At 47.0% G+C, this 25,316-nt stretch overlaps 1 protein-coding gene across 2 annotated transcripts in view; it reads left to right on the top strand.

The window, feature by feature from the left end:
• The window catches only part of MBTD1 (mbt domain containing 1), a 947,763-nt gene that overhangs the window by 730,473 nt on the left and 191,974 nt on the right, over positions 1-25,316 (top strand). The window contains exon 16 of one of the 2 annotated variants that reach the window (XM_086930850.1): positions 9,043-9,231. The exons of the other annotated variant lie outside the window; for it this stretch is intronic. Within the exon in view, the coding sequence (XP_086786976.1) occupies positions 9,043-9,231 (189 nt within the window). The remainder of the gene's footprint in view (positions 1-9,042; positions 9,232-25,316) is intronic. 2 annotated transcript variants of the gene reach the window in all.

The following is a 25,316-nucleotide window of genomic DNA, read 5'->3' as shown; positions in this document are numbered from 1 at the left end:
GGGAGCTAAACTGTTTATTCAACTTTCTAGCAATTCAACAATGAGCGAGCTGTCTTTCAGAGCCTCCTGGCATGCCAATGATTCTAATGTTGCTGTGCCAAGCACACCTAACACATCTTCTCCACTTCTGTCCAGGATGCGTGCCTGTTCTCTAAAGTTGTTAAGCAATTGTTGTTTTTTCCTAACATTTGTATTGGTTTATAACAAAAGACAATGCGTACACAAATCCATTACACCTATAAGTAAATATGGACGAAGCAAAACATATCTGAAAGAGACCATTAGTTATGGATTCCTCACCTTAGAATTAAACCCAGGCGTCAGACTGGATTCAGAGAATTTTTCTTCAGCAGTACCCCTGCTCGTCGGTAGGTGGCGTCAGTCGATTCCGCGTTCGTCGTTGGCGTCGTGATTGCCGGAATGACATTGCAGTATCTATTTAGACACGGCCCCTGCACGCTGACATCAGTTCTTTCTTTTTCCACCACCGCCCTACCCTGGGCAACCCAATTTTCCTCTCCCAACACCCCACCCAAGAGATGGTGGTCCGAGCCTCGACTTCCAAGGGCGCATTCCCTACTGCTCCACATGATGGGGAATTCAATATGCTGGACCATCTTGGGAAGAAAATGTTTTTTTCCTCCAGCTTAGGACTGCAGTCTGTGAACACTGCATGTCTCTAGGGACGTTACTCCCATTCGGTGTGGGACACGGTCGCGCAGGTGCTGCCACAGTGCCTGGAGGAAACTCGGACTGTGCTCTCCTGTGCAGTTGCCGAAGGGAGAGACACAGCGAAGTTCACCATACAGTGTGGGCTGGACACTACTGACTCACTGGGCAGGACGATTTTAACGTCAGTAGCCCTGAGACGCTACGCCTGGCTGAGGTCCACTGGCTTTCGGTTGATGTCCTAGCTACGCTTTTGGACATACCCTTTAATGGCTCAAGCACTTTAAGGGCTACAGGGCTATGGCTAGGTCCTTGGGCCTCGCTTCTACCTCTCGCCTTATGCAGTCAGCTTTGCGCCCATTTCCTGGCTGCAGAAGGGGTGCCCTGCCACATTCCACCCAGAGCAACTGGCCTGCGCAAGGTGTCCAGCCTCTGCGAGGTCGGGGCGTGGGACCCATTCCCGTGAGTCTGAAGGCCGGCGGGCAGGCCAGTCCACTAGCGCCCCCTCTGCAGGAGTCTCCAAGCCCTCCTAGTCTGACCTTTCAGGGCCACCATTCGCCAGTGGGCGGCAGGATTCGCCATCACCCCCCGCACCCCCCCCTCCCCCCCCCCCCCGGCTCAACAATACGTCGGGCAGGTGGGTTTGCAGATAGCCCGAAGGGGCTACTCCCCTTCGAGACTACCCCTTCATCCATGCCACCTCAATTCCATTGCATGTTGGAGGATCACTTGGCCCTTCTCCACCAGGAAGGAGGTTACCACTCTCTTGGCCAAGGTAGTCATCGAGCGAGTTCCTGCCCCAGAAGTAGGTTGTGGTTGTTATTCCCACTACTTTCTGGTGTCCAGGAACGTCAACCGCTTCAAAATGTTCAAATGTTTAAATGTTCAAATGTCAAAATGTTGACATTGGCTCAGGCCCTGTCTATACTGATGATCTATCCTATGCTATTAGTCCATTGTATTGTAAACGTGTTTGATATGAGCATTGTTAATAAAAAAGATTTTTAAAAAAAATCTACCTTTTTGGTTACCATCAACTCTGCTCGCAGGGTGATTGAGCTTCAGGCTCTTTCTTCCAAACCTCCTTTCCTGGCTGATCATCCGGACAAGGTTGTCCTTCACACTAGGTCTTCTTTCCTTCCCAAAGTGGTTACCTCTTTCCACATAGGACAGACCATCACTTTGCCCAACTTCTTCCTGCCCCCGCATCCTTCTAAAGAATAGGAGGGGCTCCAAAGTCAGGATCCCAAACGTGCGCTTTCATTCTATCTGGACGCACAAAACAATTTCGGGTGGATGATCAGCTGTTTGTTGGTTATGTGGGTGCCAAGAAAGGTCGGACCTTGCAAAAGGGGACCATCTCTTGATCTTTGCATCAAAATGTGTTATTCCTTAGTGAAAAAGGAGCTTCCAGTGGGGCTGCGCACTAATTCCACCAGGGCAACAGCAGCCACTACTGCATTGGGACGTCGAGTTCCCCTTCAAGACATCTGCCAGGCAGCCACACAGCCACAAGACATCTGCCAGGGCAGCCAAGTCTGGAGAGACGGCATCTTTGGTCGTTCAGTTTTCCAGGACTTTCTGGTGTGATCTTAGTTCGCAGACCCACCTGCGTGGTTGGTATTCCTAGAGTATCCATTCTAAGGGGAGGAATCCATAACTGATAGTCTCTTTCAGATGAACAAGTTACTTACCTTCGGTAACAATATATATGTAAGAGACATAGATTAGTTGTGGATTCCTCACCGCCCCCACACATCCTCCCTTTTCTTCTAGGGTAAGGGACTACCTTTCAGGGCCCCAGTTTTGTGCACCAGTGGTCAGTGTCTTGCATGGCTCTGCGCTTCTAGCGTGGAATGTCGTGTAAAGAACTTAGGTCAGCGTGCAGGGGCGGCGTCTTAGGTAGATATTGCAATGTCATTCCGACGATCAAGACGCCAACGACGAACGCGAAGTTGACCAGTGCCACATACCGACACGCAGGGGTCTTGTTGAAGAAAAATTCTTCGGATCCAGTCTGACGCCTGCGGTAATTCTAAGGTGAGGAATCTATAACTTATATTTGTCTCTTACAGATTTATCGTTACCGAAGGTAAGTAACTTCTTTGACTAGTTTGTTATCCTCCGTTGTAAGCATGTGTTGAAATTATGATATCTACATCATTTTTTATTTTTTTTAAATATCTTTGTTTTTCTTAAATTTTGTAACAATCTAGGATTATCTGAGGCATGATGCCTGTATATGCGAATCGTCATTTTGAGAATAATTGACATATCTGTGACGTGTTAAATGAAAAGAAGTGCAATACACTGTAATGCATACTTGTCGCTACAGGAGGCCTATGCTTATAAAACAGTGCATGCTACCCTGTTCGCACTGTTGCACTTCAGTTCCCAACCTGCAAATAATAACGCCTGTGTAAATACAAACATGGCTAGTTAAACCAGTCAGTTGTTACATGGGGTGCATAGCATTAGCGTACATTAGAGGTAGAAATCCTTATCGATTTCAGTATGTCACTGGGAGGTTGTGCAAAGGAAAAAAAGAATGGGCCAATAAGACATATGTTATCTAAACTTCAAAACCAATAATAAAACAAAGATACTGCCATCGAATAAGAACAAAAAGAATATGCATAGTGTGACAGGGCATGTAAATGTGTATCTTGTACATGTCATTATGGTGGCTCGCCCGGGTGGCACTAAGGCTCATGAGGGTTTCAGAAATCTCTGCCATCTAATCAATTGTTTAGGGGCAATGGGAGACTCCCAACAGTGGATTTGGGCCACAGGTGCGCTGCATCATAGGTCGTAGTACGAACTATGGATACCTTGCGTCTCATGGCTCGGGACCTTCAGTGGTTGGGTTATGTACTGGCGGGAGCAGTACCGACATCATCCTCTCCTCCGCTACTCTTAAAGGCTGTGAGTTTGGCATCCCAGTACTGTGTTATGTGACATTTCTGGAGCCCCGCTGTTTCCTCCCTGTGTAGTGTTGTACTTTCTGCCTGCGCCCATATCATTAGTGATCTTTCCCAACTGTCTCTTGGGGCATTGTGCTTCCACCTCTTTGTGATTAATTGCTTCGCTACTATCAACCCCAGGTCTCAAAATCGTGATGTGACTTTGTTCTTCTTGTACCTCGTATATTCCCTCATTATGTAAACTTCTCTGGTATGGGGCAGGGATGTGTCAGTGCAGAGTGAAAGTGCTGTGGCTATTTCTTGCCAATAAACTTGTAAGGAGGTGCGGGACCATAACATGTGGAGCAGGTTCACATCCATTTGCTAGCAGCGTGGACACACGGAGGTGGCAATGTTAAAGTATTTGTTTATGTTGTCGGGTGAAAGGTACGCTCTCTGTATAATGCATGTTTGTATTAGTTTGAATTTGGTGCTTCTCGGTATATACGAAGAGCTGGCCAGGACAGCGCTCCATTCCTTTTCTGTCCAAGGTTGCCCCCTGTTAGTTTCCCAGCACGTATGGAGACTTAGCATCGGTTTCAGTGAATGTATGAATAGAGCTGCCACTAGCCAGTGTACTATATGCGTTCCCGCACCCATTACATGTAAATATTGTAGTTGCTGATATGTTGGCGGCTCAGTCGTCCGATCCCCCCAGGAGGCCGAAAGGGCCCTTGTTAGGTAAATGTGCAATAACAATTACCCTACCGGCAAGCCAATGTCTCTGCCCGTGCCTCAAAAGTGAATAGTGCACCATCCGAATATAAGTCGCCCAGGGTGTCTATGCCCACTGCATGCCAATGTGTAAGAGCCTCTTCAGATGTACCCGCCCTCCCTCTTGGCGTCCCCAAGAGCGGCAGTATCGGAGCATATGGGATTACTGTACGAGAAAGGTGCGGGCTCCTTCCATAGCACTTATTCGCCACTTCCAAATGTAATTGGGGTGGCCGTGGGGACTTGGTGGCAGGATGGAAAAGGTGATAAATCTGGGATTGGGTCCAGGGCTGTTGCAGGGTAGTCGTGTCTGCCAGACCCATGCCACTTTGTCACCCATTGTAGCTGAGCTGCTATATAATACAGCTCCATATTACGGACTGCCAATCCACCCTGGCTGGTGGGGGCATATAGTTTCCACAAACCAACTCTGGCCTGGTTTTGTTCCAGATTAGGTCACTGAACATACATTCCAGCTCGCGGAAGATCTTGGTCGGGACATAGATTGGGAGACTCGAAAAATAGTATAGCAATTTTGGAAAGACAATCATCTTGATCAAGGTGATACGGCTCATAACATTTAGTGGGAGTGACTTCCAAAATTGTACTTGGGCCTAGCAGCTGAAATTGCTCTCGTTAAATTGCCTTCCAGTAAATCATCGGGCGTCCTGTATATGAAGACACTAAGATAGCGAAATGTAGTGGAGTACCAGGGAAGAAGAGAGCCACTGAGAAGAACCTCCATTTCAACCGTATCTTCACTAAAGGGATAAACCCCAGACTTGGCCCAGTTGACACGAAGGCCCACACCTTCTCAAATTCCCCATCTACATCATATTTAGATTAGTTGAAAGTCTTTACGACATTTGACAGTCAACATTGCGCATTCTGAAGGTAAGGCACGGTTAGTACCGACCTTTGCTCTCCGGTTGGAACACTGATGTTTCGTTATTTCAGTGGCAAGGGAATCCATGACCTACATAGTCTGGTTGTATGCAGAGTACTGGGATGTCACCTTAGCTGTTTTAAGTCTCCAACATTGCAGCAATAGCAGATGTTAACATATGGTGGAGTCATGGTAATATGAGCTGCTAACCAAATAGCGTCAGGGAGACAGTTAATCTGATGCAAGTGAGATAACAAGCAGACCCAATGCTTGTAGCTGGCCCCCATCATATCCACTTGGTGTCACCATTGGCTCTGCAGGGGAGTACCCAATAACTGCAGCAAAAGCAGCCTTGAACATGTGTCGTAGGTGACCTCCGAAGTAAGCCATAAGATTTGTCCGTGAAGTGGGGTTCTCCTTCTAAGTATATCCCCTATTGCAACTGTAGAATGTCAGTAGCTGCAGCGATGAGGTTGTGCCTTACAAGCGGTGCTTTTCCTTGGCCATGTCCAGCACTTGCCCTCTCTTGCTGCATCCCCTATCTCCTGTTGGGCCAGGCACAAGTCTCAAAGCCATGTTGTAGGTAAAAACTGTGAGATTTTCTTTGGAGTTTGGTGACCAGTAGATGAGCAAGCAACCCTGTCATGTGTGGATCAATGATGAAGCATAGGGGGTGTTCAAAGTGTGGCTGCTACAACCGTTGCCTGCGTGCCCAGATAGTTGAAAAGTGCTGTATTACTGGGGTGGTGGGGGGTACAGAGGGACTAGATGAGAGCCAAGCAGGAGGAGGGCTATGCTGTGCGTCACTAGGCCACCATACACTCATCTCTTGCAGCCAGAAGTGTGCCTTCTTTACGAACTACCTCCTCCTCACTTCAAGCTCTGATGCTGAAGGGGCAGTATTTGGCACTATATCCTTACAATGTCTGCTTTAATCTTGTCATTAGCTCATCGGCTGGGCTCAGTTGTAGACTTTCTCCCAGTCTTCAGTTGCTCCAAGTGTAATGATCCATGGGAAGGGAAGGGAAGGAGTGAATGGGCAGTATTGCCCAAGTCAAGTGGCCACTCCCCAAAGGAGTCTCTGGCATCTGCCGGCTGGCAGTGGGTCCACAGCCTGAAATATTCCTCATAGGCTCCCTGCTGCTGTGCCCCAAAGGATACTGGCAGTATCGCTGCATTGAGCACAGGGCAAGCCAGTAGCACTCTCACTTTTGTCTTTCAAGTAGCAGGTAAGTGACACCCATCCATGAGACTGCTGAAGTATTGTCCTTAACTTTTAGTAAATTGCATGCTGTTTCCGCTACCGACTCCAGCTCGTGCTCCAAATCACCGCACTCCTACAGCACTGGATGCAACCTATGATGGCTTAGGGTACAGAAGTTAAGCATATTGACGAAGCACTTGACTTAATACTAGTCTAGAGTGCATTCGCCATCATGTCTACCTATGTTTGGCTGACCGGAAACCTATTGCTCAAGCCTTGCCTGTACACTTTAGAAAGCGAGTACTTGCGTATATTGGATCGCAGTAGAATTTGAGATGAAACCATGAATGTTTTGCAGAACCCAGGTATCTTTTGATATTCCGGTTTGCAAAAATCATTCACCTTCCCCTAACAGGTGTCTTCAGTGCACCTATGCTTACCTGTAAAAGACTCTGCTTCATATCTGTGTCCTACTGTACATGGCCTAGATCATCCAAGCCAAACTCTCAAGGAGCTGGATGAAGTGAACAGCCTCTTGTCTTGCCACTATTTATATTCTATCCTTCCCACCTGTTAATCTTTGAACAAAGGATCCTCAGCTAACCATACAACCCCTTCCTTGACCAGACCTGGCAAAAACATTGTAGCCATACACCTTCTTTAAGAGGAACTGATCCTTCTCTGTGGCTATATATGTTTCCACAAACTTTTACGTGGTCATAATAAAAGAAACCCCAAATGAAGAGGCCCCTCGCCACCACTTCTGCCATTGTCACTGCAAATTTCCCGTTTAGGGTGACCTTCAGATGGAGCCCTTTGTACCCTTCTGTGGAAAAACAGTCCCATTACCTAGAGGGCATACCTCTGCCCCTCCTTCCAAAACATCTGTTTCCAGTCTCTTCAGTGTCTTTTACCATGTTTCAATCCCTTGATAGTCGACCAATTGCATTGAAAAAACTAGCCTTTCACATGTTCTCCATGCTGTCACTCTTTTCTGTAATCTCCAGCAATTTGGAAATGAAGATGAGAATTGTAGCATCTCCCTCCTTTGTCTTTTGTACATTGCTGTCAGTATCAGGATATGGGCATTACACCTTCAGTCTTTTGCAAATGTTCATTTATAATGGTACACTCAATTTGTTATCCAGCTATCTTACCACACTTCGGGAGAGTTCCCATTCCGTAGATTGTCAAAAAAGCTGCTAGTGTCTTCTCTTGCAACTTAATCCATTTGGGTAGGAGTGAAAAAATCTCACTGTGATTCGGTGTTTGTCTACTTCTTGTTTTACAGCGGTTTAATCATCACTTGTGCCAGTATCATCCTCTGTGCCATGATCCATGTATTGTCTCCACTTAGTTGGAGGGTCTGTTTTAGCATGTGTGACCTGGTTATATGTGCAGAACTCAAATCTTAATCCTGCCTCACAGGTCTCTGCTTGGTTACCCTACCACGAAGGCTCGAAGAGCAAAGCATCTCTACCAGCTGACTATTCAGCGCCACATGAATGGGCGCCAGGACCTACTATCCTGCAGTGTGGACAGGTTCATCCACTGATTCCCTCCCAGTGGGAGCTTGTTACAGTCTATGGCCATGCACAGCAATGAACATTGGGACCTTCCCTAACTTTAGGGCGTGCCAATGTATCTCTTAGTGCTAAGCTCTCCATGCAGTGTCTTTTTGGCAGCTTTGCCCCGTGTGCCAATTAATGACGTGGTGGCTGCAGCAGTAGGCAGCTTGAAGCATTTAGCATGTATTCTGCGTATACTAGACAAGTGCTCTCCTTCTGTTCATGGGTTGCCAGATAGGCCTCCTAATCAGTGGACAGTTCTAATCAGCTGGTAGAGGCAGACAGAATACTCTGGTTTGGCGACCATCGTCCATCTCTAGTAGAGAATTGCTCAATTTGTTGAAAAGTGTCTTAAAACACTCCTGTATCTAATGAAACAAGCCAATTAACAAAATAACTATTACTTAACAATAGACATCCAAATATAGAGACCTAGTTCCCCAATTGAGAAGTGAATGGACGCTATTACTTTTCTTTAAGGTGAGCAGCAAATAAGATGTGAATAAAGTCTAAAAGGAAGTGATATGGGTTGTATCTAGACAAAAGTCAGTTTTAGATTTGTCATTTTGTATTTAGGTTTTTACCGCAGACAATATCATGTGGCTTGTTGTACCTTAAGAGAGACTACCTTCCAAGTAAGTATAGTATCTGGTTTGTTCATTTAGCTCAGTGTGAGTCTGAATATTTGTCTATGGACCACTGGGAGGAAAAGTCTTTCATGGACTTTGTTTTTAGATCTTAAATTATTTCACCTTCCTAGAAAAAGCTCGACATTGGAATTGAAAAAAAAAAAATTTCCTGTACATTAGCAGTTTTTTGCTTACTGAAGTTCTCAATTCATATTTAAATTTAATCGGGAACTCCCTTTTTAAAATTCAGCTGTAAACTTTTTACCATGATTTGACATTAGATAATTTAATGTATTTGTCCATAAAACAAAATATTTATTGATATCCAATTGCAACTCAGTATTTTGATTATTATGCTGTAACTTGCATGTATAAGTAAAACCTTACCATAGTTTGGCTTAATGTTTAGAGAGGAAGATTCCTGTTGAGAAGAAGCCTATCAGTTTGATGAGCCTGCCTATGACGGGCAGCTTACGGAGGAGCTTCTCTGGTGATGAAGAGTTGACTCCTCCTTATCGAACCTTTCCAACACAGACAGTCTCTGAGTACTTCCAGCCTCCCAGCACTAGCAGAGAGTTCAGTCCCTACCTCCACACAGGTAATTAGTTTTATAAAGGTGACTCAGAGATACTACAAATTGAGTCGGTTTGTAGGTGTGGAATAACAAAATCTGGTCGTGCTGGCAGATTTTGCTAAGTCACAGGTATTTGCTGTTTCTGTTTTAGGTAGAGAGAAAGGTGTTGACAGTATTTCTATTTGACATGCAACTTCCGAGTTTCCTTGCAGGTTTATAACATTTCACTTATTCTATTTGGAGTTTAAAACACAACATATTCGTCTTCTCCTTACATCACTTCAGTACTGGTTACTTCTAGCCCATTACCATCCAATATTAAGCCCCCTTTCCTCCATCCATGTTGCTTCCTGTTTAGTCAGCAACAGATCTTTTATAGAGGCATACGATGTTGGGCTGTCCCCAGATGTATTTTTTTTGTGTATGTTTTTTCTTCTTTTAAACTAAGTTTTCTCTTAGTGAGTGCTCATGATGTTAGGACTTCAAAGATAGCATGCTCCAGCAGCCATATATCTCTGCCCTCCTTCTCATTGCAAACTCTAAACATTAGGCCCTCAATTCTAACTTAATGTTGAATGTATTAATTTTTTTACCTTGTAGTCAAAACATTTTTATTTTTTGACTGGACTTTTTACTGTAGACATTATAACATTCCTATTTTTGATATGTTTTTGCTTAAGCTTTGTTTTATCTATGAATAACTGACGCATGGCATTTGAAAGCTATTCTGTATGTGGAAAAGGTAGTTAAATATCGGTACAATGGGTGAATATTGTCAAATTCTCAAGACAGGTGTACTTGTACTCTTCTTTTTTCTGTGGTTGATGGGTATCAACCTCCCAGCTTAAGTCGAGGCAGGCTGAGACAGACCTGTAGTAATTCCCCTTCCACTGAGAAGCTAATGGAGCTTTCGGAAGTCTAAAATCCGTTGATTCAAACGTGTTGTGGGCATCTCATTTGGCCCGACATTATGGTAGCAGTTCTGCAAGGATATAAGATTATAAGGAAGGACCTGCCAAACTGAGTTAGGGAAGATGAGCGATTATATTTTGCTCCTACCTTACCATGGTCACATTGGTCTGCCGTCTCTTCATACTATCTGAGACTTTTTTCTTCAGATGGAGATATTCTCCAACGTTTCTATTGCTGGCCTTCTTTTTTACCTGTGTCAGGCCACAAAGTTGATACTGCTTTCACTGAGTTCATTCTCCAATGGTTCACTAGGTAATTGGTGACTCCCATATCGGGATGTAGGCTACAGAGAGTGCAGGCATCATCTCCCTTTTAGATTTTTTGTCTTCTCTTGGCCTCCCTCAGCTAATCTTCTCTCCTAAACATGAAGTAATGGACTACTGTATCATTGTGTCCGATTACTATGGAGTGCCAAGTTGATCCATTTTTCATTTATTTCTGTGTTTCTTTCTATCTCTTTTTGCAAGGTGGGACATTCATTTTTTTCTGGTGATCTGCCAAGTGCATTTTTTAAGACTGATAAAGTCTTTGTCCCTACCTTTTTTTGTTTCAGTGAAGTATCAACTTCTATAAAATGGGTAGGGTAAACCTCTGGGATTTGTTTGGTGAGTATTATGCCCCAGGTTTTAAATATCTTTTGCTCCTTCATTATCTGTTCAGCTATGGGTATTGATGATAGTGAGATTAAGTTTGGGGTCTGGCTACTCTGGTCATCCTCCATAAATTGAACAGATATAATGTCATTACTTACAATGTTATTAAGTGAAGATGTGAATTTAAAAAGTAGCAGTAAATTCCCTCGATTAAGAATGTCGTGTCTACCTCTAGAGCGGAATTCTGGTGTAAATTTAAGTTTCTCACTAATTTTAGTACTGTGTCGATTTGCGGCCTCATTTTTCTCAATTTGTTTTGTTGTATAGCTTACTGTTTTATTCCCATCCATGCTTTTAATCTGCAAATAGTCTCGTTCGGGTGTTATATCAGGGCTTCTTTCTGCCCTTCTCCCTATCAGGACGCTGTCTTTTTTTGTATCTTCCTTCATATCGGCCTTGAGATGGGGCATCATTGTTTCTGTTGCCTTGATAGAGATGATTCCATTCGTTTTATCAGAGTTATAAGTAGTTTGCTCTCTTTCTTCTTTATTTTGGTTTTCATCTTGGTTAGGTTCCATTTGCAGACTCTCTGCCGTACTGTTTATTACTTGTACTTCCACTACTCTATTTTCTTCCCATACCGGGATTTGTGATTCATTTATTTTGTCAGATTTTATTGAACTTCGGTCGTTTAGTGGTTTATTTCCGAAAATAGGGAAGAAGTTGTTAGATCCTGAGCTAGGTAATTTGAGGTCCTCGGCTGGGTTACTTGTAATATTCAGCTTCGGTTTCTCATTTTTTCTTTCTTTGCAGAGTTTTTTCTTTTGGCGTTTTGTCATCGTAGAGAAACAATCTCACTCAGAGTCATTAAGATTTTGGTCATTTTTTGAGACTTTACACATAGCTTCACACATGATTTCATTTTCCAAAGTATCCTTTGCCTGGGAAATTGGTAAGTTAACTATATCATCAGGTTGTCTTATTAGTTGTTGTGGTTCTGTGGGATTAGAGTTGTCCATACCAACCCCAGGTGTAATTTTTTCCATTCCCATCATACTGGCGATGTTCGTTTTAGAATTATCCTTACTGTGATGGATGGTTCTTTTAGCATCATCTATTATGCTTGTTAATACTGCAGGTAGGGCTGATAGCTTATCCATGATAGGCACATAAATGCAGTCAGAGGTTGTTTTTTCTTATCTCTTTGTGCTCTGATTATCAGATCATTTCATTGGGCCAGTTTGTTGTCAATCCCAGCCGCATTGTTTGCCATCATTTTTAGAAGGTCAATTTGTATGTCCATTTTATTTGATTGGTAGTGAAGGGCTTCTAAAGTAAGGGTTGATGTTTGGTAGAAGATATCCCAGGGTTTGACTACATCCTGTTGTTTAACTCCTATTTCTATTGTTTCATACTTGGATTGCTCAGCTCCCCCGGAGTCTATAGTTTGCTCCCTGGTATCGACAGTGTTGCCAGCGTTGTCAGCAGTTTCCTTGAGTGTGTTGTTCGTCTGAGTGCTCCTGATGATGATCGGGTGTATTTCAGTTCCCTCAGAGCTTGTGCCCAACATTTTAATTATCTCAACTTTGACTTCAAAAGGGATCCTTTGTGGTGTTTGCCCTGCTTGCTCAGTCCTATCCTGGCAGTCTTCTTGATTAGATTCCATAGATTGCGACAACAATTTGTTTGTGGTAGTGACATCCAGGTTAGTCGTTACAGACATATTAGTTTCTTTCGTCGTTGCTATTATCATAGCTTTTGAGGGTTCTTCCTGAGTTATCCATGGCTGTTGGGCTCTAGTTTGTATTTCTAAGTCCACAGATTAATTTTTACTCAAGTTCTATTCTATTTGGTCCAATTCTTTCATTTGTTTGTTGTTTTGTGACAGATTTAGGGCTTCAATATTAGTATTAATAGGTTTCATGGGAGTTTGTAGTTTATCCTTATTTGTTTCCATTGTCATTGACATCATACCACCCGCCGGATCCTTCAAAAATTGAAATTTGTCTGGTATTTTACCAGATTTCTGGAACATCCGCGCAATCGGGGATATAAGAGATTGGTTCTGACCTGGTGCGTTTATTTTTAATTTTTTTTGCTACACTTGATTGCTGCTATTTTTTTGTGCGTTTAGTTGCTGTTCCCAAAGTCCTTACTTTTCCTGATCTCATGTCTCGGACTGTGCTTTTGGTTATAGTTTTGATTTGTTCCTTGTGTGTGCTATTCGGTACGTTGGAGCACTCCAGCACAGTCCTGCTACTCCCCTCTTATACACACGAGTCTCGAGCCTGAAAATGCCAAGCTTCTCTGTCCGCACAACACCATGTGCGCTCCCAAGCCTGTCTACTCCCTTTAAGGCTCTGGTGCCCTACCGCGTGCTAATCCACACGACAGGTTAAGCAGAGCAAGGAGCAGCTGCCGTCAGGGGGCAGCACTGCAGTGAGGGCGGAGTAAGGGCGGATTAAAGTATATACGAACCCACAGAACCTGAGGTGTGTGTTGTCCAAAGCCCCAAAGTTCCAGTCTAATCCCAATTTAATCGTGAACTTTCCTGAGCTCTCCTGCAGGCTATGGGCTATGGGTGTGTAGTTTTCCGCCTTGCCTCACCGGCCATCGACCCATTAACCCAATAACCCAGAAAGTAGAAACTATATATGAACAAACGAGGCCCCTACCTCTTCAGGTGTGGTTTGGTTGCGCAACCCGCAGTCTGCAGTCCGCAGTCTGATCCTGGAGTTGCCAAAAGGCCAAAATGACAGGCTCCCCTCCCCTGCTTGGCAGTATTGTTTTCACAGCGCTTAGGGAGGGCTCACACCGACCAGCAGGCAGCAGCACTCTACGGGCCTCGGACCGATCCCATTTCTAATCTTGCAAGGTTGCAGGTTACAGGTTACAGGGGAGCAGGCTTGCATTGGCGCAGGCGGAGGCAGTGGGTGCTGTTGTGTCAGCGCTCAGCCCAGCTCAGGCAGCGCTCCACTCGCACCTACTCACGCCTGCCCGCCGAGTCGCTGCACCCGCTCCTCCCTCACTCTGTTCGACCCGCCGCGGCCGAGCCGCCCGCCGCGATCGAAGCCACAGGCAGACCAACAGACCAACTGAGAGGCATAAGCGAGCGGTTCGGTGAGCCCGGTGAGTCCTTGCTCCGTATGCTCCGCTGCAACCCCCTTGACAGGTACGAAGACGGGAGCGGGAGCAGGAGCGTCCATCTCGCTTCGATGAATGGCGTTCTGGTGATTCCAATACCACTCGTGAGCTCCATACATGAAGTGGATCTTTTTAAGCCTTTGACTTTCCTGTTTAGTCTCCCTTCTACTGACTTTTGTGAATCTGTATCATTGTATTTTGAGGATAAGACACTCCACGTACATTGCGCATTCAATGGTGCGGCTATTGTATTAAAAAAAACTAGGGAACAAACAGTGGTCTCCCTGAGTTCTTCAGCTATCCTCACGCAGTTTTACTCTCTAGTGCTTGATGCAGGCATAGTGCTTTCCTGTACAATGAAGTCTGGATCTCCTAGTTATCCAGCTCCCACAAACATCTTTGGCTTGGTTATGGCTATGGATGATTTTGCGCAAGTGCTACAATACCTATGTAATGTATCTCTGATCTATGCCTTGCAACCTCCTCTCTGGAAAGAAACCACAGTAGTTCTCTCCTGTAGACACCATTGGCAGATCCCACAGCCTTCAGTAACTCCTGTCCAGTGCTTTCTTTTGCTTCAGAGATTCTGGAAAGGGGGACGAAAGGCCAGCTCTCCTCCTTAATAGAAAATAACAAAATTGCAGGTTCTATTCAAGCTGGATTCCACCCCCTGAACAGTACTGAGATGGCTGTGCTGCAGTCACAGATGGCAATAAGATGATAATATACAGAGGACGCATTGCTGCACTTGTGCTACTATACCTTAGCACTGTATTTGAAACTGGATCAAATTCCACAACCTGTGGGAATCTGCGATAAGGTACTCACCTGGCTGTCTTCCTTCCTGGAACACCTTACCCACTCTGTCCTGTCCCTTTTTATTACATTATTGTTTGAGGACCTTGGTATGATATGCATGGTCAGGATCCCCTCTCATCCAGAATCTTTTTAATATCCATCTCACTGTTCTGGTTAACCTCATGTGCCGCTTCAGTTATTCTCATGTGTCCTATTTGGATGATGCACAGATTTGAATCTCCTATGCCGATCATTCATTGGCCGCTGCCAACAATTTCTATTCATGTTTGTGTGCTTAGCCCTTCGGGCAAAAAAAACCCTCAAGTTGAATGGGGGTAGACCTGAGCTGGCGCCATTTCACAGGTCTAATTCATCTGATCCATTTATAGGTGGTACTCTGAAACTTAGGATCCATTATGCCATCTTCGAATGAAACCTCTGCAGGAATAGCTGGACAAGCAATGGATACACGTTCAAGGCTTTTTCAAGGATATAATTCAAATCAGTCCATGCCTGAAGGTGGTTTCTCCCTGGTGGGTTCAAGAGACAAATCTCTTTACAGGATTTCATTTACATCCCCAAATCTTCGATTTTGTGATCATGCCAGATGATTAACTAGAATTATGGGGAGCTCACTTACAAGACCTGGAGATCAGTGGAAAGTGAGCTCAGCATAACCGAAATGTTTGCATCTTAGGGCTGTAACTTTGTCTACAGTTTTTCTTCCAAGAATAAAGGGTTTGTCAATGCTAATCCGCAAGGACTATACCACCACAGTGCACCACATCAACAAACAGGGTGGTACAAGATCTCAAGCATAATCTGAAGATGCCTTAGGAATTTGGAAAGGATTGCTTCTCTACTAGATATAGCTAATGTGTGGAACATGTTCCTGAAACACGTAGACAACTAGTGGAGACTTTGAGCAGAATAAAAAGCAGCTGCACGAATTGTAACTCAACCAAGAAACTCTAGACAGCATATTTTCTCAGTGGGGCAAGCCAAACGTAGAACAATTTGCAACTCCACAAAATCGAAAGTGCCAGTTCTATGCAAGTTTTGAATCCACAACCAGGTTCAGGGAGGAATGTATTTTTGATAGCAGGTTCAGTAATCTTTGACCACTCTTTAGGTCTCAAGAATTTTCAAGAAATTGAAGAGAGAACCATTCAAATCAAACCATTCACTTGTTAAACCCTGTCACTGTATTTTGTATGCACTCGCCTCTCAGGCACTTCTGCTGATCCCGCGCAGTGGAGTTAGCGCTGCCGTGGCACTCACCAGCAACAAACTTTCCCCGCCCCCATCTCGGCGAGGACGGAGGCCACGCCCCTTTGCGAGGCCACGCCCCGACGCCACCCTATAAAAGCGCTGATTACAAGCGCTAAGAACCCAGACAGACCTGTGCTCTTGAGGCGGAAGCCGAGAGCGTTTTACCTTGCTTTTTAAAACTTTCACTTGTTAAAACCTGTCACTGTATTTTGTATGCACTCGCCTCTCAGGCACTTCTGCTGATCTCGCGCAGTGGAGTTAGCGCTGCCGCAGCACTCACCAGCAACAAACTTTCCCCGCCGCCATCTCGGCGAGGACGGAGGTCACGCCCGTATGCGAGGCCACGCCCCCTGACGCTACTCTGTAAAAGCGCTGATTACAAGCGCTACGAACCCAGACAGACCTGTGCTCTTGAGGCGGAAGCCGATATCATTTTACCTTGCTTTTTAAAACTTTCACTTGTTAAAACCCGTCACTGTATTTTGTATGCACTCGCCTCTCAGGCACTAATGCTGATCCCGCGCAGTGGAGTTATCGCTGCCGCGGCACTCACCAGCAACAAACTTTCCCCGCCGCCATCTCGGCGAGGACGGAGGCCACGCCCCCCGACGCCACCCTATAAAAGCGCTGATTACAAGCACTACGAACCCAGACAGACCTGTGCTCTTGAGGCGGAAGCCGAGAGCGTTTTACCTTGCTTTTTAAAACTTTCACTTGTTAAAACCTGTCACTGTATTTTGTATGCACTCGCCTCTCAGGCATTTCTGCTGATCCCGCGCAGTGGAGTTAGCGCTGCCGCGGCACTCACCAGCAACAAACTTTTCCCGCCGCCATCTCGGCGAGGACGGAGGCCACGCCCCTTTGCGAGGCCACGCCCCCCCCCCGACGCCACCCTTACACGCCTACAAATTATGTGCATTTCCCGGACGCGCAGCGGACGAGCGCAGCGGGCGCGCCGCCAGCGCGCCAAAGGAAAGCCCGTCTGCGCCCGTCCGCACCAGGCCGGGCCCTAGGGCACGCCACGCCGACCATCTTATTTCGTACTCATCTCAATCCCTCAGAGATCTACAATATACTGCCACCCCGCCATCCCCAACGGCCATCCGCCGCATACTCACAGCCGGCCTTACGCGCCCTGACCAACACCATCTATGCGGACGCATACCATCAGCTACGCCGATCAGGAACACCATGTCCATCAGCGTGTCATATCTGAACACTCGCTCTTTAGTGAAACACTCTGAGGACATCTTCATCCTGTTATCTAATACCAATCCTGACATGCTCCTGCTCACGGAAACTTGGTTAACATCAGAGTCCCTCCCAGATATCCTGGCTGCCCTCCCCCCTGATTATTACATTCTTCACGCCGACCGCCCCGGTGATCGGCCCGGGGGCGGGGTGGTAGCCATCATTTCTAAACTCTTGAATTCCATCACCTCTTATTCCCTCCCCCTCCCTGAGGTGGAGAACTTACTCTTCAGTGTGCAAACTGATACCAGCACCCTTACCCTCCTCCTCTTATATCGGCCTCCTCACCCCATGCCATCCTTCCCCACCATCATGAGTGAACAGCTGTCTAATCTGCTAACGCTGCACTCCAGTTTCGTCATCTTCGGCGACCTAAACTATTGGTTCAATGACACCAACGCCGGCCCCATGCCATAGAGCTCTTCGAGACTCTTAATAATCTGAATCTCACTCAACAGCTCACCAACCCACCCATAACAAGGGCCATATCCTGGACCAGATTTGGACTTGCAATCTGGCCTTGTCTCCACCAGACATACTCCCTTGTGTCTGGTCCGACCATTACCTAGTTGACACCACCATCACCGTCGCCGGTCAGATTCCTGCCCCCCTGATGGCTGGTGGCCTCTCACGGAAATGGAGTACATATGACTCTCAGGGCTTCCTCACTGCCCTGGCCGACACCCGCCCAGCCCCTCACCCCTCTAATGACATCGACGGACTAGAACACGACATCGGCTCATGGCTGGAATCGGCCAGTGACTTGTTTGCTCCCCTAGTCAAATTCCCCCGCACTAGGCATCGTAACTCCCATAGGTGGTTCTCTGACGACCTTAAGGCTCAGAAATTAAAAACGCGCCAGTTTGAACGCACCTGGAGACGCGATTATTCCGATTCAGCCAGACAGTCCTATCTGGCCGCGCGAAAAGACTACAAATCAGACTACCATCAGACTACCTAAAATGGAACACTTCTCCAACAGGATCTCGTCGGCGGTCGACAAATCTAAGGAGGTGTTCAAAGTCTTGAACGAACTTACTACAGATGACAGAACCCTCCCAGCCGACTCAAGAGGCATGTGACACCCTCAACTCTTTCTTTTTGGAAAAAATCACAAAAATTAAAAAGTCTATCCCTCCTCCTCGTCAGTCATACCCACCGGATACTTCCTCAAAAAACCCCTCGACCCTCTCCACTTTCCCCGCTCTAGACCCCATCTCCTTAGCGGAACTCGCCACCCGCGTGAAATCTGGCTCTCCGAACGACCGCTGCCCGCCATCTGTCCTGCGGAGTATATGCCTCAACCTGCCAGATTGTATCCTACCTCTACTTAACGGGTCACTCAGTATTAGCTTCGTTCCTACTTCTTTTAAGGAGGCCATCCAAGTGCCCCTCCTTAAAAAACCTGGCGCCGACCCAGCGGAACCGTCAAATTATCGCCCCATTTCCCTCCTCCCGTACTTCTGAAAACTAATGGAGGCCACGTCACCCGGTGTGTGTCAAACTTTATTGAATCTTCCTGTCATCTTGAGCCTAACCAGGCCGGCTTCAGACCTGCCCACTCTACTGAGGCCGTCATCCTGGCATTCTGGACACACTCAGGAGCAACGCGGACACTGGGTCCCCCCAAGCCCTCGTTCTCCTGGACTTATCGGCCGCGTTCGACACGGTGGACCACAACATTCTTTTCCACCGTGTCGAGCAGGCAGGCATCCAGGGTACCGCTCTTGAGTGGGTCAAGTCCTTCCTCAATGGAAGAACACAGGCGGTCCGCCTGGGACCCTACACTGCAAAAAAATCTCCCACATCCTGCGGAGTCCCTCAGGGCTCCTTCCTCTCACCGCTCATATTTAATCTATACCTCCGGCCACTGATCCAATCTCTTCAGAAATGGGACATCATAGTCTACAACTACGCCGACGATTTACAGATCATCTTTTCACTCAACTCACCACACGCCATCAATACGTTCCACGCAGTCATGATCTACATCCAACTCTGGATGAACCAGAACCAATTGAAGCTAAACCCCGGGAAAACTGAGCTCCTCCTCCCTGGACTCAGTCACGCTCACTGGGGCCCGCAGTTCTAGCCTCCGGAGCTAGGCTCTCCCCCAGTCCCGGCAAAAGTAATAAAGAGCCTGGGAGTGATCATTGACGCCGAACTCTCCCTCAGAGCCCAAGTGGGAGCGGTAGTCTCATCCTGCATGTACCAGCTTCAGAAGATCCGTAAAGTCCGCCACTTACTTCCCCCTGCTGCACTTACCCAAGCTGTCCTCTCACTTGTGCTCTCCCGTCTGGATTTTTCTAATTCCATCTACTACGGTCTCCCACAATTCCTGCTACACCTCCTCCAAGTCGTTCAGAATCAAGCGGCCCGCTTAATTCATAAAACTCCCAGATGGCAATCGGCCAAACCTCTACTCCACAGCCTTCTCTGGCTCCCAATAGACCAATGAGCAGCCTTCGAGGTGGGATGTCTCACATTCAAAGCCCTCCGCTGTTCCGGCCCCGCGTTTCTGAAATCCCTTATCCGCCCTCACTGCCCAATACGAAACCTCCGATCAGCCCACCATCATCTGCTAGTCACTCCCAAAAACAAAACCAAGAAATTCGGCGGTCGCCGTTTCTCCTATCTAGCTCCCGGGCTTTGGAACCTCCTCCCTCTCTCAATCAAATCCTCCTCTTCCCTTCTGAATTTCAGAAAAGTACTAAAAACTCACCTCTTACCGTCCTTTAGCTAGAATTCCGCTACACACGCTTCATCCTCACTCACTCTGTCTTTTAGCGCCAGGAAGCTTCGGCGTCAGTGCGCTTTACAAATTGCACCTAAGATAAGAAGATAAGAAATCACCCGGTTTGGCCCAGTCAGCATTGGTTCACCGGACGCCTCCTCCTGTCTGAGAAGCATCACATTCAACTGAAACCATCTCTCAAAATTGTTGACAAGGAACCACAACAAAATATTTCCTCCGGATCCAAAATCCTTACACTTGTCAGCCTCCTGAACGCAATGAGTTTGCACACATGAAGATTCCAAAAGACTGTAAAGAAAATCATGGCAAGGCCAGGGCTGAATCTACCAATAGAATTTACCAACTTAAAAGGAAGCATTTCTGGTTATGGTGCCAATTGTCGAAGGTTCACACTATAACAGCACCACTAGAACAGATATAACCTTGTCTGTTATATTTACGTGAACCGTTTTCCGCTCATTCTTCTGTAAAAATACACTTATAGCAGCAAATGACACTTTAGGAAATCCTCAGCTTCACTGTGTTTCTGGTCAAATAGTTTCTTACAGGACAGTTTAGAGTTTTTCCTCCAATAAAACATACTCCCCCTTAGCAATGTTTTTACAATACTCTCACATTTGATGAAGTCTTCGTTTGAACTGAGAGGCGCTAGGTGGCACACGCCTGTGAGGCTCTGGCAGCTTGTCTACATCATTCTCAATGTATCCTGTTTTCTACTGTATTGATCCTGTCCTAAAGGCCTGCCGCCGGTTACTCATTATCCTAGCTCACTCAGGGTTAAAAATTTGGCACCCGTCGGTGTCGACAAGTGGCTCCTGTGACAGTCTCCGTTGGACGTGGGGTGAGCGGAGGGACGGGCCTGGAGACCTGCATGGTCATTGATTTCACGCGAGTCCCGGGGATCCCACGTGGCAGTGGGCCCCATTGGACTCACGCTACAACTTGGCTCACCCTGCTGGTCCATCCAACCAATTCCGCTACAGCCATCCTCTGTCACTTATGCCCCCACATCCTGCTAAACAACTTGTGCCCCCACATCCTGCTAAACCCTGGCACATGCTCTTCTAATCACCAGCACGTTCTGCTGTCGTCCGGCGAGGGCTTGATACACGTGCGGCGAGTGCGGCCACCTGACTCAGCTGCCTCTACTACGCGGACCCAGGAGGCTTCTCACGACTTCGAGCTCCTGACAGTCCTTCACAGGGTACTGCCCTCCCTTCTTGATGCTCTGGACGCCTCCGAAGCTCGATGCCTGCTTTCCTCTGATCACCGACTCGAGCCCCATCTAGTAGCGGTGAGTGGATGCTAGCACTCTCTTCCCAGTGTGTATTAGCGCAACCTGGCCCACTCATCTCCTGACGATCCTACAACACCTCACGCTTCATTAGGCTGCTTGCAGGTACTTTGCCGCTCCTCCAGGCCAGCTCAACTAAGGCATACATGCGACTCCTCAAGTCCTGCTAGCTCCACCACTTTAGCCGCCACACACTCCCTAATCTCCAGGACCCTACGATATTGCCGCGCCCTCTGGAGCTAAAAACTAACCTCCCATCTCATGCTCCCTGCATCCTAACAGGCATAGTGGATTGCTGGACGACCTCAGAGTCGATTCTCCCCTATAGTAGTACCTGCACATGTCAGACATTACATATTTGGGTCCGCTGCTATGGACACTGGCTTGCTGCTTCGTCTCATGTGATATAAATGCTGTGTAATTCTTGAAGACAAGGTCTCGTCAACACTGCCCTGGAATCTGCCACCAGTTGGTACAATTCAGACGGAAGTGCCCTCAATAGTGTCCAGCCCCCCGCCGGCGGGCGCTTCAGTGCTACCACTTGCCTCTTCCTCGAGCCCTACCTCCAGTGCCCTGTGCCATCATCATCATGGGGAAGATGGACGGACGTCAGTCCAAACTCCCCTTTGACACTAAAAAAGCCACCACACACTCCAGCTCAGAAGAGCCAGAACATCCCGCGAATAAAGTGGCGCAGGTACCTCCAGCCCCACAAGTGGACGAAGTAAAAAGTCTTCTACTTGCCATGCAACACAGTCTTGCAGACATCTCCATAAAATGGCCTCCATGAATACTCTCATCGATTTTATCATCCTGAACTTTGACAGACATGATGAGCAACTCAAGGAGGCGGAGAAGCGGATCTCAGATGATGAGGACACCACTACCCAAGTGAAGCAACAAGTAATGCAAATGGACAAGCTCCTCAAAGTAATTGCGGCAAAAAATGAGAACCTGGAGGCGTGCAGCCGGTGCAACAACATCTGCGTCATTGGGATACCGGAGAGCGCAAATACTGGGCGCATGGAGGACTTCATCGAATGCCTGCGGTGTAACACCTTCGGCGCTGATATTTTTTCCAGTCAACTGATTGTGGAGAGTGTGCATCTCTCTTTAGACCCCAGGCCTCCCCCAGGCAGGAACCCACACCCAATTGTTGCACGCCTCCTTAACTATCGCGACCGCAACGTTGCTCTGTAACTAGCCAGGAAAAAAAATACTCTACATTACGACGGCATTGAGTTCACAATCTACCAAGACTTTACGGACGCTGTCCTGGAGGCGAGGCGTAAGTTCTTACCGGCCAAGCAGAAACTCCGGACGGCGCAAATCGAATATGCACTATTCTACCCAGCTCGCCTGCGCATTACACACCAGGGCAAGCAGCACTTCTTCACCAATGGGCACCAGGTTGATGATTTCATCAGGAAGAGTTCCCAGCAACGAGAGTCACAAGAGCGCCTCTCCAGGTAGCCATCGCTCGGAATGGACAACCCAGAAGCCTCTAACTGTCCAGAAAACACCGGGAAGAAATGCCTATCTTTCACCGAATGGCAGGCTCCCAAGCCCCGGCAAAAAGTCTGGTTTGGTTGAACTACTCTATATGACAGCTAAGTGCCTAGTGACTTAAATGTATAAGTACCTTGGGTGGCGGGCGCTTTTTTCCCCTTTTTTATTATTCATACTGTTCATCTGGACTATGCCAAGCAACATCCCTCCCTTCCCCTCTTTCTCCTCTCCATTGGAAAACTGGCTTTATGGCTATGGGAGAAGGGTGATCCTTGCTGCCCACTAGTGACCCCGCACGGGCGTTTGCCTAGCTTATTTGACATATTTGTTTTACTTTGTAAGGACAATATTTGGTTGGGTTTTGGGTGGGTATCATAATGCCAGCACAATTAGAGTGCTGTTGTGGGCGGGGGTGGGTTGGAACTTGGTTGTTCATGCTTTAAATATCATCTTTGTACAGCAGGTAGTTAAGAGATCACATGTAACCAGATTCACACATACACTTTCCTCCAGATCACAGCGTGCCATTTTCATGATATTCGCCTACTCATCCACATAATGAGGCATTGCAGATAAACCTCCTCATGTGGAATGTTAGGGAACTAAGGGATCCACGCAAATGCAGGCAAATACTTACATATCTTGATAGACACAAAATTCACATCACCATGTTGCAGGAGACTCACCTAGATCCAAACTGCGCCCCTAATTTCGCCAGTAAATGGGCTGCAGAACGCATATGCTCTTCATACTCCACGTACTCCAAAGGCACAGTGATTCTTATAAAGAAGAATACTCCTTTCATACTAGGTGGTACGTACCATGGTGCGCTGGGGTGAAGCTGCATGCTCTGGGGCACACTAGGTACGCAATCCGTCACATTATTATGCTGTTACGTGCCGAATGTGGATGTCCCAGATTATTTCACGGTTCTCTGGGGATATATACTTCAAGTGGGCTCCACTCACATCATCTGTAGTGGGGATTTCAACACAGCATTCACTCCTCCCCTAGACAGATCTAACCCCCTTCCATCCCACTACACCAGGAAGCGCGGTGGTGGACCTACCTTTGCTCACAGACTTATAGATCAGTGGCGGCATCTACACCCAGATGGGAGGGATGGGACCCATTACACAGCAGTCACTCTTCCTTGACCCGATTGAATTTTTGGGTACTTTTCCGAGGGGTTGTCTTGTGGGTTAACAAAGTTCAGCAATTAGCTAGGACCTACTCCGATCATGCCCCAGTTCACATGATGGTTGCACCGCCCAACTCGATTACTACCCCTAGATGTTGGAGACTAATGTCCGGGGCGCTGCTAGACGCTGCCTTTAGAGCTGAGCTGGGTACAGAGATCACCAAATTCTTCCAGGGGAACATAAACTCTGTCACACATGTGGGTATAGTCTGGGAGGCCTTTAATGTAACAATTAGAGAGTCCTGTATTACCAAACGCTTTGGAGTCTTGAGTGACCTCCGTCGCACTATACTCACTCTTGAAGGGGAACTGAAACAATTTTAGAGAGACCTGTGGAGAGATTTCCCCGGGCTTCAGCAAGCAGCGTTTAGAGATAAGCTATCAGACTATAAAATCACAGTCGACCGAGAAGCATGCTTTTGAGGAAAGTATTTTCTAGTGCGTAAGTACGGAGTGGGCGAATGTCCGGGTAGAGCCTTAACGCAGGAAGTTCGACTACCCAGGTTCTCTAACTACATCCTGGAGATTCAATATAATAATGGCGCACGTCACAGAGACAGCCTTAATATCCTGCAAGTATTCACAGAATTTTATGCTGATTTATACATTACCCGTATAAGCGCGCCCCCTGACTTTTCAATCTACTTAAGACATCACTCTAAAATAGCTGGGAGATGCACAAAGGGAATTCCTTGCCACACCTCTCGAAAATGATGAAAAACGCACTGCAATTATGCAGCTGAAGTCAGGGAAAGCCCCGGGCTCAGATGGACACTCCATTGATATTTACAAAGCATACCTCGATCAGTTACTTCGCCTCCTCAAACAGGTCTACGAGGAAGCACATGAACTAGAGACCCTTCCTTACCCGTTGAAGGAGGCCCTTATTTCATCCCTCCTGAAACCTGGCAAGCCGGAGAATGTGTGTGACTCCTACCGCCCTCTCTCCCTGATTATAACCTATGCGAAGATTCCCCTAGCTGCGGGAGATGCACCGCCTGAGACTGGGAGCAGGTCTGTGAGGCTGGGAATCTTTTCAGCCTGCCAGCATGAAGGAATACAATCGAACCAGGGAAACAGCCTCGAGGCCCACTGGAGGGCTGTAAATATTGCAAATAAATTGGGTGTATAAAACTTTGACAAAAATTTCGGACCCTACTGGAAGGGCACAATCGGACTTCAACTCCCGGCATACCACTCACTGGAGAGTGAATGCCACTGAGGGAAAATGAAGTGGAGTTTGCATCCGGACTCCTTCCCCTATGATTAAGCTGCATGCGCAGCGAAACGCGTAAGGGACAGAAACCAGTCGGGCTGTTT

The sequence above is a fragment of the Lissotriton vulgaris genome, chromosome 7 (genome assembly GCF_964263255.1).
Source record: "Lissotriton vulgaris chromosome 7, aLisVul1.2, whole genome shotgun sequence".
Classification (NCBI taxonomy): Eukaryota; Metazoa; Chordata; class Amphibia; order Caudata; family Salamandridae; genus Lissotriton; species Lissotriton vulgaris.
Note: the sequence above shows the minus strand (reverse complement) of the source record. Positions and strands in the feature narration are given on the sequence as shown.